Below are 15,794 nucleotides of genomic sequence, written 5' to 3'. Positions count from 1 at the left end.
TTACCTCAGCCTTGCACTTACTACACATGGCTTACACAGAAGAGTAGAAACCCTCTAATACCAGACTATGCTGCTTGTTGCACAGGTGGACATTGTTTGATGGACTTCATCATGACTATTCAGTTCCATATTTATGCATACAGCATTGCGAAAATGAAATACAGGCAGTGCCTTTGCACTGGAACCCAAGCAGCAGTCTGTAAAAAGAGCTGGAATATGGGTAGAGCACTGTAATCTTCACTGCCAGAATGGCTCTGTGTCTCCTCGCAGAAGACTTTATGAAAACATCCACTAATTTGAATAAAATGCCCAGAGAGATCACCATAAGAAGGGTGCAGGTGGGACAGTTCAATAGGGTGACTGGCATTTCTTTTACAATTTCCACAAGGCCATTTCCACTACCTTCCATGAAAGAGGACTAGAAGAGTGGCGGCAGAGACTGCAAGCTGTGGAATGATTTTCATGCTTACTGGAATGAACCTCTGCCTTTGCTTTGACCTTACAAGATCAAATTGTATTTTTATAATGTCTCTCCTCCCTTCCCCTTCCCCTTCCCCTTCCCCTTCCCCTTCCCCTTCCCCTTCCCCTTCCCCTTCCCCTTCCCCTTCCCCTTCCCCTTCCCCTTCCCCTTCTCCTTCCCCTTTTCCTTCCCCTTCCCTTTCCCCTCTCCTCCTCTTTCCACCCCTCCTCTTTCCACCCCTCCTCTTCTTTTCTCTTCTCTTTATCATAGGAAAGGGCTGGAGTGGCCCCAAGAGGAAAAGACTATTGACATCAGAACAGTTAGATTTTGGGAACAAAGAGTTAGCCTAGGGCAATACAGATTACTCTTCATGAATTTCTTGGATGGAATAATAAGCATAGGTATGGACAGAGAGGGATTTATTATTTTGAGCATGACTTGTGTTTACATAAGAAGGCTCTTAACAGTTTGGCCAGATGGCTAAAACACATCTGTGGAGGCAGTCACCAAAGAGGAACAAGGAGCTAGTGATAACATCCCCAACGAGGGTGATAAGGACAAAACTGGGCATAACACGCATTGTGGGGTCTGACCTTATTTGGCTCCTCTACCCCAATTTGCTTAGGAACTTCATCTCCAAGACCTGTACAATACTCATGCATATGAATAGCATACCTGTGTCCAGTCAGAGAGAAGCCACTCATTGGGACAATCCTCATTTTTGCAGGCTTGTTGTGTAATGGTCCTTGGCAAGGAGCAGAAGGTTTCTGGCAGCTCTAACAAGCTCCCATCTGCCAGGCGCTGCTTACAGAGTGTATCTCGCTTCTGGACACCACCACCACAGGTCTGTGAACACTGTGAGAAAAGAGACACAGACAACTTTTGTTACACCTGCACCACCCCACTTGCTGCAAAATTTACTTGTGAGTTTGCGTAGAAATCAACACTTGGTCTTGGTCAAACAAAACAAAAATTTCAGAGACCTCAAAGTAGGCTGCTTTCAAAAATGTCAAAAATATTTTGGAAAATGGAAGCAGCTTATTTTGCTAATATTTAGACAAACTGCTTCAGTATTTCTGACATGTTCTGTTTTAAGGTATTGGTACAAAGGACATGGAAACAGTGAGTCAGCATTGCAGTACGGAGGTGGAAAACTTGTCCTTTCCACTTGGAAAATGAGACTCTAGCATGTAATGTGGAGAATCTAAATATTAGTATCTCTGTCTGAGCTCTGACAGTGACTACTGTCAGAGAGAGTGGAAAAGTCTTGTCCAGCAGTAGATAAGTAAATTGAGATGATTAATATCCAAAGAACACACCTCCCCTCTGTTTTAATGTAAATATCCCTCTCTGTATCCATTTTTCTACTCAACCAGGGCATAAAATTTTGAATAACCTAATTTAGTAGCTTTCCTGAATATTTTTTGTAAATTTAGTTGCTCAGTCCTTTTTCCTGAGGATCCTTTCCTAAGGCTGGTAACAGGCTCCCAGTTCTGCTCAGTTCAGCCAGCTCAACTCCTTTTCTCCTTTCTTCTAGCAAAGGAAAGGGGGAGCTTGCATTACACTGACATGACCAGCAGTTGCTTATAGCTTGTGATGTGGCAATTATTCAGGAGAAGTAGACAATAATACAAAGAAGTATTAAAATGTATACTTAAGCAGTTAAAAAGGGAGTGTTTTAGAAAATCTTGCAGTCCTGAAAGGCCCTTCTCTCTTAAACAAAGAGTTGCATGAACTTTAATGCTAGCCCGAATATTTAGGATAAACATTTTCCTTGAAAGACAGAAAGGAAGCGCAGAAAGACATTTTTATATTTGGCTTGCTTTTTAATGCGTAAAATCAGCTTCTGTCCTACTTATTTAGAATGTTATGAAGCTCAAAGGCTTCCAAAAAACTAAGCAAGAAAAACATTAGTTTTCATCAGAAGAAAATGTTTATCAGCCTCTCATTTGAGGACAATTCATTCCTGAGGAGGAAGAAAAATATGATTAAAAGTAATATTCCAACATTGCCTAAGGACTGTTATCCTGTTATCTAATATACAAGATACAAAATGGGTTACACACTGTGAATATCATAAAGAATGTTCCTTCTGTCAGTCAGTCAAATCTCAGAAAGTCCAACTCTACCAGAGAAAAGGCAAAACATCTTTCCTTGCTTCTTGGACTTCATTCTCTTACACAGTGCTGTCCCTGCACAGGACAGCCCCAAGAGTCACACCATGTGCCTGAGAGCATTGTCCAAATGCTTCTTGAACTCTGTCAGGCTGGTGCTGTGGCCACTTCTCCAGAGAGCCTGTTCCAGTCCCCAACCACCCTCTGGGTGAAGAAACTTTTCCTGATATCCAGCCTCAGCCTCCCATGACACAGCTTCAGGCCATTCCCTTGGGTCCTTTCACTGGTCACCACAGAGATGAGACCAGTGCCTGCCTTCCTCTTCCCTTCACAAGGCAAATATAGCCTGCAATGAGGGCTCCCCTCAGTCTCCTCTTCTCCAGGCTGGACAGACCAAGTGACCTCAGCCATTCCTCACACAGCTTCCCCTCCAGGCCCTTCACCATTTTTGTGGCCCTTCTTTGGACACTCTCTAACAGTTTAATGTCTTTCTCATATTGTGGTGCCCAAAACTGCCCCCAGTACTCGAGGTGAGCAGAGCAGGACAATGCCCTCCCTTGCCAGGCTGGTGATGCTGTGCCTGATGCACCCCAGGACAGGGCTGGCCCTCCTGGCTGCCAGGGCACTGATGAGTCATGTTCAGCTTGCCATTGACCAGGATGCCCAGGTCCCTTAACACGGTCTCCCATGTCATTTAATTTTACACTGCTCTCTACTCAAGGTGTACAATAATACAGGTTTTTTCCTTGCTCTCAAAAATGACTTCTCTGCTATGACTCCACAGTAAGATAAAGCGCCTGCAAAAGGAGTAAACATTTTTTTTTCTCAGAAGCTGTCTCTGTTGGTTTTTAATGTGTGACACTTGAAGATTTAGAAGACACATTTTATGGTATGGATTAAAAATAACTAGGAAAATATAATAAAATATTACCAGTTTTACCATGCTGACTTTGTTTTCAAGTCATTGTTCGAATTATCTTCGGAGCAAAGTTAGCACTCAAGAGCAAGTAAAGAATGTTGGCATTGAGACTGTAGCACTTATTCAGTAATAAAACAAAGTTGGATGAAGATTTACTAATGGATGTCTCTTGTTTCAGGTATGCAGAACAGATATGTATAGGGCCTTGTAAAAATGAAAGCTTATATATACACTCTGCTCCAGAAAATGATAAAGATCCTAATGTATTTAGTAAAGACACAGAACTATTTAAAAATAAATAGTCTAGAATAGGTAAAGATGTGTTTTAAAAATTGTTTGCAATGTTACAACACTGATAATTATTGTGTGTTTATCTACCAGGAACACCGGGGCTTTGAATGGCATTTAATTCAGACAATCCTTCCTTACAAGCATAAAAGGCTTAGGAAAGAAAACACTGGTCATTACAGTTTAAATCTTTTGGGGATTTTTTTTGTGTTTTTGCATTAAACCAGTGTGAATGAGTGCTCTGAAAAGCACCACAAACTCCACTGATTAGGCCAAAGAAATGTATTGAAACCAGGCTGTGCAGCAAACAGATTTTACCCTTTCATGTTGGTAAAGCTTTCAAGGACCTTCCCTAGGGGGAGGAAGGCACCTTCCTGAAGGGCCCTTCATCTCCCTGTATGAGGGGCATCCTCTCAGGAGCCTGGAGAGAGGGGAGGCGTTGTGGGTCCTTTAATGCAAGGAAAGAAATCCTTCTTCAGGTTTTCTTCTGCTGGAGGGACCCATAGCAGTTTTGCTGCATGACTGGAGGTCACCTCCAGAAATTGTCTCAGCCACTCACATCCTTTCTGAATGTTCTTTTTCTTTCCACATCTCAGAAGCCAACAGCTGTAATAATCCCTAAGTGTAATGCACAAGCCCCATGGTGCAGGTTTTCAGATGGGAAACCTGTGTGAGACTGAGCTGCAAGGTCTGGTTTTCCTACAGGGTGGAAATACCTGTAAAGATGATGGTGTTGCAAAGAAGGAAAACAGACATCCTTAAAAAACGAGAGAATGGAAATTGATTTTGATGGATTAGAGTTTTTTTTCTGGCACAGCACTCATCTGAACAGAAGCAGAAGACAATAGGTAGAGAAGCACATTTTTTGTGCTGTTTTCCTCCAGTGAAAGGTAAGCACTGGAAAATACCCAGTGCCAGGGCCTGAAAAGTCTGTGGAAGTAAGGCAGAAGAGCTACAACATAACTTGTGTTGAACTGTAGCAATGAATTACAGCACAGGTTCTCTCTCACCCAGAGAAGACACCAGTTACCACAAGTGTGACTGAGCACTTCGTTTCAATTTCTGATTAACATAGCTGCTAAAGCTTTTATACTTTATCAGGCTTCCTCTTCTGAAGACCTGCTAAGCCTTTCAAAGAGGTAGCATTTGAGAGCCCTTGAACAGTTGGAAAAATTACTTCAAACAGGAGAAGTACACATGTTTACACTGTTGAGAAAGATGTTCCAATCCTGAAAAAATCTGTTTGGAGATAGCTCTAGCAGAAACAATTTGGTACCGTTCTAGTGTGGCCTACAGCTAATGGTCACTGTTAGCAGAAAATAAATTTTTCCTCACACTACAACATATATCTCTTCTGACTGTTCACATAAACTTATAGAAAATTGCTTTCTGTAAGACTGTGGCCAGTTAAAGGACTTAAAAAAGCATAGGTGCTCCTTCAACCATATCCTAATTTTGAAATGCTTGACTTATGTTATTACATTATGAACTAGGAGAATACCATTTCCTATTTGCAAATATAACATTTATTATGACTATAGTCTAGAAATGTTCAAAAGTACAGCTAAGTATATACATGTGTGCAAATATCAGTAGACAAAGCATGAAATATCACTGAACTGTTTTAAACAGAGGACTAAAGCTGTAGGCTCATTACCTAGCTTTGACAGACCATCAGACTGGCATAAATTTTTTTTTTACCAGGCTGGTTTCCCAAACCCAAAGCTCTCTCAGCTTCATGGACTTACTAACTTCATTAGGTGAGTACACTAACATCTCCCTGGCTCCTAAGTAAAGACCAGATTTTATATACAGACACTGAATAGGTGCAAGTAAGCACTATAAAAAATGATCATAGTTTTCACATAGGATAGAATAAAGACTAGCACACATCAAGAATGAAGATTTAAACACGTGTTTTGCTTACACCTACACCACACAGCAAATTTTTCCTTTAGTCTTGACAGCAGCACAGGATCCTTTCCTCCTGTGTAGTATTACAAGCATTTAAAGAAGCATCTTTAAATCTTTTGAATTACACAAATATTTTAATTTGCAACCACATGTCAGCAAATTATCTCATTCCAGGGTACTTTCTAAAGATGGAAAGCCTTGTACAGACCCATTGTGCGGACAGCAATTTTTATATTTAGTGTAATAAGGCATCCATCTCCCAAACGGAAGTGTTCAACACACATTTCTTAGTCTGAAGGATGAGGAATGTTTCTTGTACCAAACTAAATTACTATTTGAGAATATATAAAATACTCAAAATGCTTTAAAAACTCTTTTATCCTTAATCCTTCTTGTTTAGTTTTCCTAGAAACCTTGACATAGCTAACCCAAGTCCACTCATTGCAGCTGACCAACACATTCCAGATATTTTTGTTTGAAATCTATAGCCAGCTGTTAAGATTTTCCACTAACTTTGCATTAGAAATAGCTATAGTCATTATTTACCTCTGGAAACATTGATGCATTTTTTTAAGAGCAAAAATTGCACACTTTGCAGTTTTTTAATGGCTTGTCAGAATGATTAATGATTCCTCTTGATGGGTTAAAGCAAAATCATAGAATCATAGAATGGTTTGTGTTGGAAGGAACCTTACAGTTCCTGTACTTCCACCCCATCCCCCCCTCTGCCCCCCACTGGCCAGGGACAGCTTCCATTAGACCAGGTTGCTCAAAGCTACATCCAACCGGGCCTTGAACACTTCCAGGAATGGGGCATCCACATCTCCCCTGTGCCACCTGTTTCAATGCCTCACTACCCTCACACAAAAAAATGTCTTCCTAATACCTAAACTAAATCTACCCTCTTTCAGTTTAAATCCATTACTCTTTGTCCTGTTGCTACAAGCCCTTGTCAAAAGCCCCTCTTAATCTTTCTTGCGGGCACACTTCATAAACGGTAAGGCTGCTCTGAGGTCTCCCTCGAGCCCTCTCTGCTGCAGCTCTCCAGCCTGTAGGAGAGGTGCTCCAGCCCTCTGACCCCTGAAATGTGTGCAATGACTACTTTTAGCAGTCATAAAATGAGATTACACATAAATTCTTACCTCTTGCCATTCTGTAGGATACCAGGAGGGTGGGCAGTCAAAGCGATTACAGGCTTGCACGAGCGATGGCTTAGGTCTAGAGCACAACTCGTCTGCCAAAATCACGGTCTCATTGGTCTCTCTTGATAGTAGGTGAGAACAGAAGACATCTCGTGTTTGCAAACCAACCCCACAGGTAAGACTGCAAGAGCTCCATTTGCCAATCTCCCATCTGTGAAGGGGTCAGGAGAGAGAATCTTAAGCACAGAATAAATTCACCTTAATTTTTCTCTTATTATAATGACAGATGGAATGAAAAAACAGTAAATGAAAGGGAATTTTCCTTTTCTGATCAATGTCACTCTTGTAGCTGGATGATGAGGCTAAGATGAATATTTGCAGTTCTGCATTTTCATCTCTTGTCAATAGTTCTTGGACTGCAAGTCTCTGGATTCCTGCAATATCACAGGAAATGTTTTGTGTCTTACAGTAGGAGTTCTTTTGTCTGTTGGAGCATGGACAACGTATTTCAAGACAGAGTAGATTTAATTAGCTGGTTTTCTCCCCCTGTCTTAAACAAAAAATAAAGGAAGATAATGACAAAATCTAATCAAAGGAATGTATAAGTGAAACTCTGAGGACAAATTTCTTTCAGAAGATTCAGCTTTGGTTTTCCTGACTTCTGTGCTGTTGTGATAGGAGGCACTAAGGCCTTGAGAGATGCAACGGGAGAGCAGGGGATCATCTTCAACCCCCGGATGAACACCTGTCACTGAACTAGATCTTTTCTGAACTAGCTATGTAATTCCTGCATCAATAGGATTGTTGATAACTGAATTTCAGTGTTCATCACCTTAAAACCAGATTTCTGCTATTTGAGCTGTACTGAACACAAGCCCGAATTGTCAGCTAAACACAGAGAATTGTTTAAAGTACTAGGTCTTCCACTCATGTCTCAACTAGGAAGCATTTCAGAGATATATAGAAATGTATACACAAAAAATTAGTCCTACATTCAGAAGGAAAATATAAGAAAATAGCCTCCCCAACAAATTCACGCAAAACTCTACACTGACCTGGATATACTCCCACATCCAAAATGAAAACATGAAAGCCAGATAGTGCCATGTTTTCTAAATCTGAAGAGTAGACTCCTTTCCAGCATGACATTATTTAAACTGATTACTGAGGGAGTAAATTAAAAATTCAGGAAAGGAAGGTTCAGAGAACCTGTCATTGAAGACAACAAATCCAGGCAGAAACTTAAAGAGAGTGATTAGGAAGGAGGTTACCCTCAGGCTCCAAACAGGACGGAGGCAGATAATGAAGGAAAGTTATGAAACATGTCAGAAGAATCAAGCAGATTTTATGGAAGAAGCAGAGAAAGACCACTCTGATGCTCCAAGATCTGCAGTCAATGGAAATAGCTCAGTGCATGTAAAACACATCATGTGAGCAAACACATTACATAAATAACCATTTAAGATTGTTCTACCCTACTATCACTGAACAATTCTAACATCTTTTCATTTTATAAAGTTATTTTGTGGGCATGTTTCCTCCCTTTCAAGTAACACCTTTAACAAATATAAACTGCTAGCACATAAGAATTTTTTTTCCTCCCAAAGGCACATTGCTCCCCTACTGTGCTCCATCTGCTGGTGACATTCTCTGATTTTATAAAAATCCTGAGCCTCACTGTAAGCACTAACGACACTGTAGTTTGCTTTTAGACAATATTGTTGGTTCTGTTAGTAGCAATTACAACAATCTGTTCAACCCTTTCTAACAATAAATGCTTCTTGCACAGTGAGTTAGGAGCTCCCAGGATCATTTTCCAGACCATAATACACTGAAGCACACTGATCTGGATACATATACTGGGAGCTATTTATCAGTGGAATAGGAGTGACATATGGCAGCCAGTTAAACTAAGATGGAGTATGTTCTCCATATGAATAATCTGGGGGGAGAGATCTTCCCTGCTTTTCCCATGAAACTGTTAGCCAGAATTAATGTGGATATCATCTATCCTTCAGTTTTGGCACAATCTAAAATAAGATATTTGAGTAGGTGGTGAGAAGAAGGCATTTTCTTGCTTCAGAATCTATTTTGATACATGGTTAGCTGCCAGACTTAATTTTTTTTTCAAGTGCTGGCAGTAGCTGCTGCCTCCAGCAACATTTTGTTTGTTATTGGTGTAAGTGCAAAATGTTTCTGTTGGCAGTTCACATCTCAGTGGCTAGCAAGCCACATAAACCCTTTGGACATCTTGGCTTCTTCAGAAGAGGGTGTCTGTTTCTTCTTCCAGAAAGAAATGCTGTGTTTCCATAAAGACAAAGGATTTGTTTTTCCAGTGTTTGAAATTTCTGAATATTGCAGGTTGCATCTGTTGCCCTACCCATAACTAATATCAGTTTGTTCACAATTCTTTCCAGCTGCACTAAAGAGGAGATTCCTTAGAGGAGCACACGAACTGTGAGGTCAAATACCTCTTATCCTTGTACTTTCGTAGTCCCAAGAGACTTTTATGGGCTTTCATAGATGGAAAGTAAAGAAAGTAGAATAGAGCAGAAACATGTAAAGTGGACTAGGCATGTGCAAATAACTGAACCCATAAATGATATACATGAATTTCAAAGTCCTAAGAAGCACAGAGAAAACCAGTGATAATCTTATAGAAATACAGGGCTGTAGAATTATTTTAAAACAGCTAAAGATGTTTGCAACACTTTGAACTAATATTATCCTACTATATTTACCTATTAGTTCCTAAAATACTTGTACTGTTGGAGACAATAATCTTACAAAAACATATAATACTGCTTTTTTGTAGTAATGCTGTTTTGCCCTTACTGTAGAGTGTAATGGGATGCTAACTGAAGTATGTCTTGTCTTATTTCATGCAGTACTTGGCTGTGCATTCTTCTATTTTTTCTTCTTCTTCTACTGACTCTCCCAATGCACATGGCATACAAAAGAGAATGTCCTACATGCATCTGTCAATACCAGAATTAAAATTCAAGTAGGCAAGAATCTTACACTTTAAGGGTGAATACAGTAGTTACAGAATCAAGCTAAAGGAACCTCGCACAAGTGCAATTGCTATCTTTGTAAGCTGACTGTGGCTGCTGTTAAGGTATAGATTTTAGGAAAAATCTGCATACTTGCTGGTTTATAGAATAGATGAAAGTCATCTGTTTGGTACTTCCCATATTACTTTCCAGAGCCTGGTGAAGGGATTGCATAGTTTTGGTCCAAAACATACATTTTCTCCTTTCTCCTTTCTCCTTCACTACTGCCCAAAGCTGTATTAACATGCAGTAACAGAGAAACAACCTGCTTTTAGCCTTATTACACAGTAGGAATTTGGTGCATCTATGCTCCTAAACCTCTGGTTTGTCCCAGCTCTAGGTCTATCAGTTCACCAGTTGTCCATCTCCATCTCCTAAATATCAAAGCAGTGGTTATGTATGTAAGCACAAACTAGACTTTAAAAATATTTCAACTACTGTACTCAATATAAAACAGATTTCAAGATGTTTTCATCCTCTGCAGGATATATGTACATAACTCTGCTGATATACATAAAATACATTGAATATTTGAACTGATTGAACAGAAACTATATTAATTCAAAACCACTGAGGCATTTAGAGATGGCTAGCAAAGAGGAACGTAAGAGGAAAGAGGCAATTCACAGGGCTGGATGTGTTGAAATGATACATGTGATACATGTATTAAAATACTGTGTCAGTTTGGGCAAATTTGAAAATATATCCTCTGAGAGAAAGCAGGTTACAACCAGCCCTCCCCCACCAGGTCTGGGAAAAAATGAATTTTCCTCGAAGGAAAGTGAAAGAGATAAAAACTATTTATTTAGCAAACACACAGGAAAAGGATAATAACGCTAAATAATAAAACCTCCCACTCTGCTGAGAGAAACCTGGGAAAATTTCGTCGTCCTTCCGCAGATCTCTCTCCCCGTCCTTGGAGCTGGGACAGGATGGTGGGCCCACCTCCAGGGCCAAGGCCTCAGTGGAAAGTCCTCCCAATGTATTCTGATGTTGAAACTGTCCAGCAGAGAAGAAGGGAAAAATCGGAGTCCCAGGAAAACAAAAGTTCAACTCTCTGGAGGAAAAGGAGCTGAAAAACTGGCCGAAAGCTGGCTGGAAAGAAAGCAGGCTGGGTGCTTCCTCCCGCTCCCGCCGCTGCTGTTAGCAGCAAGAGAGCTTCATCTGTGTCCTTGAAAACATGAAAACAAACTGCAAACTGCTTTGAAAAATTCTCTCCCCCCTCTCAGGCTCAGTTTAAAGGCATAGGATGGCACAAAATTAATTTCTGGGCATAGAACAGTGATATGGGATACAACATCATAAAGTCAGCCCAAGACAAATACACATGTATGAACATTTTTCAAATGAACATGGAAGAAAACAAGTTCCTACTGGAAATATATAGGGAGCAGAGGATGGTCCAAAAATACAACTTCTTTCAAGTATCATCAAAATTTCAAAACCAAAACTGACCACAGAAACTTTTAACTTTCCAAATGAATGATTTCCTTCTTCCATAAGGATATCTTAGTAATTTTTTTAGAGTTGGTCAACCATATAATGCACAAGATAGGCAGATTCAGTAGTTTCTGAAGTAGTTTCAGAATTACCAGGTCTGACTGCTCAAGGCAATGTTTTTCTTTAGGTTTTCTTACACACAATGCTAAGGGTGTAGTCTGAAAACTACAGACAAAATTTAATGAAAAACCCAGTGAACTGAAACACTGAATTTCTTACATTTCCAGGAACTAGAAACTAACAAAGTGAATTAGCAATGAATAGATTTTATGAATAGAAAAACACTAGTTAGGAAATTTATTAGCCAGTTCATATTCTGAATTAGACTAACAATCTGTAATCTACAATTATTTTTATGAATTACAATTACTTTTATGGCATAGCATTCTCCTACTGCTAAAGGACCAATAATAAATTGCAATTTTCCAGAACATTCTCATTAAATAAATTAGGCTAATCTAAGCCATGCTTATGCATATACTTAATTCCATGTAAACAAGCAGTTTCCACAATTAATCATGGTCAGTGGGTTTTAAAATGTAAATACTCACAGCTCTGCTGAATAAAAGAAAGAGAACAACTTTGAAGCTCCAATGGCCAAAAAAGGCTCAATAATCTGAAAAACCCAGTTGCTGCCACAGGACAACTATTTCATACTATTAATGTAAATCTAAAAATGTTAGAGATTCTCTCAAAAAACAGTTTAACTATGCTATTTGTAATAGGGAAATTATCTTGAAATTACCGGCACACATAGTTAACAAAAATCTTTCCTGTGGTCTTTGAATTAAAGTTGGGCATTTGTTATCAGCTTCTGGCTGTTTAAAAAAGTTCTGACACATGATGTGAACATGTAAATCTGTAAAGTTCTGTACATCTAATTTTTAATTAGAGATGAACTTTCCTTTTCTCCTTCAATAGAAAAAAAAGGTATCAATATCAAATTTTGCCCCAGCAATTCAGATGAAGAATTAGAGGATCAAGAGAGCAGGATCTTGCTCCTAGCTCTTTGCTGAACTCCAGAGGTGAATGAGACCAGAACTGCTGAAACATGCACTAGCCTGTGAGTATGGGTCCAAATGGAAGACTCAAGTACTGAGCTGGATCATACAGTTCTCCCACCTGTGTCTCAACTTCACATTCACAAAATCACAACAATACTTTTGTGTGGTGGTTTTTTTTTGGTTTTTTTTTTTTGTTTTTTTTTTGGTTTTTTTTTGTTTTGTTTTGTTTTGGGTTTTTTTTTTGTTTTTTTTTTGTTTGTTTGTTTTTTGTTTTTTGTTTTTTGTTTTTCCTGAGCTTGGTCTGTGCTTAGGTTGGAATCTTACAGCAGGGACGTTATCTTATTCTGTCTTTCTCTATCAGATAGCACAATGGGAGTCTCTGCTTGTAAGCAGCTTCAAGGCATTGTCATGAATAACAACAGGGACAATAATGCACTGTTGCCTCAGTTTTGAAATGTCCCTCTCATTGCCATAAGAACTGGAGCTCAGACAATACTTCTGCTAGCTAGAGAGACCAGAAAGTGACACTGGCCAGTAAGCAGCTACTCATGGCAAGACAAGCTGCTAGAATTAGTCATTGCCCCAGTAGGGCTACAAGGCTTCAGAACAAAACACTCTTGCAACCCCCATAATCAGTTTGGAAAAAGTAAATTATGTAGGCAGAACTTGTAGTCTTGAGCCAAAGCACTATGCAGGCGACAGCTCTGGATTAGTTCCCATGTGCACAGGGAACCTGTATATACCATAAGTGAATGGTAAACCCCAAATCATTTTAAGGTGTTAGGTGTTATAAGAATATTATCTAGGGATGTAGTTTAATACTGACAGAGTCTCTTCCAACACTGTCAAGACAATTGAACATTGCACAGGAAAAATAAACAATTTTCTAGACAAAGACCTCCCACACTAGTTCTAAAAACATGAAATTATTGTCATTTTTATGTGGTTAAACCATATGAAAGTGATACAAAAGAACTCTTCTTATTTCTAAGATAAACATTCATTAGTGTGGAGAAAGGTTTGCCTGGAAGCATCTGACTTAACAGCTGACACCTGCCTGCATAAAGACATTCCTCAGTGCACAAGGGCTGTGAGGCAGCTGTGCATATGTGCATACAACAGAATGAGTAAATCACATATTATGTCAATACCGGCTTCCTCTTCTCCTCTGTCAACGAGTGCATCTTTCATTTGGCTGTGAAGACTGAGAAGTCTGCACACAGCCCATGTATCTCCTCTCTTCCTTTTCCCTTATCAACCTGGAGCAGTGTTTGTGGTAAAGTTTCCTGTTTCCTAGGTGTGAAAGGCTTTCTTGAGGCACATTTAACAGATGTATCTTTGGCTGAGTAAATATGCTCAGTATCACATCTTAAATACCATGTCAGAATGTGATCTTAAGCTCTGAACAGCAGGAAAAGATACTGTCCATTCTGTTTGAGTAGCATACCCTCTTGCAGTGAAGCTACAGGATTAAGATGAGACCTCCCAAGTCAGTTCTTTATAATCAAAGAAGTCTCAAAGAAAGCAGCACAAAAGCCAAGAATTTAACTACAAGTGTTTTTTCATCCAGATGTTAAATGACTCACAGTAAAATCTGACTGCTCCTTTGAAATGAAGTATAAGAGCAAAGACCTCAACCCTGGTGTTTAAGCACAGATCTGAGTTCTCTAGGAAGTGATCTCCCTACTGCTATGGTTCAATTTGTAGTAGAGCGAGCATTACAAATACACATACAATATACACACACCTCAGAATGAAAGTGAGATTTAACTAAGCTCTGAAAAAGTTAATACTCCTTAAAAAATAAAAAATGAAATTGCAAAGTACTTTTAAATTGTCACCAGCAAAACCAGAAAAACAATTGAAACTTCGAGTTGTTTAGTGCCAGCCTGACAAAATCCATTGTACAGTATCACCACTGTGACAAGGGAGCTGAACAGGCAGGAAAGGTTTCAGGGCGCTGTTGTGCACAAGGGAGAATGAGGTGCTTTCTTCAAAAAGTATCTTCCTCACAAGTGAAGGAAGTCCATTAAAGATACGCAGACAACACACGTAAGCAGATCAAAGGCTCAATGAAAGTTCTCTGTCAGGTGACAGAAATGGCCTGCATTCTGCAAACTTACTGATATCAATTAACACTGCAGCTCATTATAGCTGAATGTGGCCTGGAGCCAATATTTGTATAACAGAGCCAAACAGAGGAACACAGAGAAGGAACTCAAAGTCTGAGAAGTACAGAGGGTAAATGGAATATGCAGCAACTCTACAATCAACAGTTCTGATTGCTAGAGTAACCTTCTGACAGGCTTCAAGCAATATTTATAATGTTCTGCACTTAAAAAAAGTCTTGCTGTCCCTTGAGTTGGAGGCAGAGAACATCAACTATTTAGGCAGGACAGAAAAGAGAGTTTGTGTTCCTCTGTCAACATTTTGAATGGTGGGAGGTTGTGCAGTGGGTCCTTCACGGGAATTTTGCAGACACAGACAGCTTGAACCACACAGGTACATGAAAAGGCAGCTTCAGGTAAGCGAACTGCTTTGGCAGAGAATTTGTTTGAGGCACTAGCAGACATGCTGGCTACTGAAAAGTGTCTCACACAAGACCTTTGTTTTGGATGATAACTCCAGCATTGAGATAATTGATAGCAATGGCTGTCTTTAATGTAACTACACAGACCAGATTAGGTTTGAAAAGATAAATGAATACCAGTTTAGATTTGGGCTTATGCTTAAAGCAGAAACTTCTTACAAGGGCGCTGTTTAATGTATTATGTGAGATACAATGAAAATAGATCTGTGGTAGGCCTTTCAAGAATGAAACAGGAAAAGGCTAAAACAGTGGTTTTCCACCAGTGGTTTTCCACCAGTAAAGGTGGAAAGCTGGTTAAGAAATAATGCAAGGAGGTTTGAGGAATAGAACACAAATTGCACAAGTTGTACTTGTAATGGGAGATGGCAGAAGCTGAATGAGGAGTCCATAGAGCAAACACACACCTTGGGAACTACAGCAGGGTGAGTTTGAGCTAATGTACCTTGCCCTAAACCTACACTGAAGCAATGCAGAAACACAAGAACCACTAATTTATGAAATAAATTTTGCACATCAGTCAACATTCTATTGTAAAGAAGCAAAGGAACCACATCCTGGTTTCTGCTCAGGTAGAGTTAATTTCTTCTCTGTAGCTGGTCAGATTCAGCGTGAGAATAATGTTGATAACACACTGATATTTTGTCTGTTGCTAAGTAGTGTTTATACTAAGTTAAAGACTATTTTAATGTCTCATGCTCTGCCAGTGAGGAAGATTAGAAAAAAAAATTGAAGGAGCAGGACAGGTGACCCAAAGTAGCCAAAAGGATATTGGACACCACAGAATGTCATGGCTGGTATATAAACTGAAGA

At 39.5% G+C, this 15,794-nt stretch overlaps 1 protein-coding gene across 2 annotated transcripts in view; it reads right to left on the bottom strand.

The window, feature by feature from the left end:
- The window catches only part of ADAMTSL1 (ADAMTS like 1), a 437,554-nt gene that overhangs the window by 45,556 nt on the left and 376,204 nt on the right, over nt 1-15,794 (bottom strand). For both annotated transcript variants that reach the window (XM_069002429.1, XM_069002428.1), the window contains 2 exons: nt 6,838-7,048; nt 1,136-1,315 (listed from right to left, as the gene is read on the bottom strand). In XM_069002429.1, coding sequence (XP_068858530.1) covers nt 1,136-1,315; nt 6,838-7,048 — 391 coding nt within the window. The remainder of the gene's footprint in view (nt 1-1,135; nt 1,316-6,837; nt 7,049-15,794) is intronic.

Source organism: Aphelocoma coerulescens (assembly GCF_041296385.1).
Source record: "Aphelocoma coerulescens isolate FSJ_1873_10779 chromosome Z unlocalized genomic scaffold, UR_Acoe_1.0 ChrZ, whole genome shotgun sequence".
Taxonomy (NCBI): domain Eukaryota; kingdom Metazoa; phylum Chordata; class Aves; order Passeriformes; family Corvidae; genus Aphelocoma; species Aphelocoma coerulescens.
The sequence above is the reverse complement of the archived record's forward strand: the minus strand, read 5'-3'. Positions and strand labels throughout refer to the sequence as shown.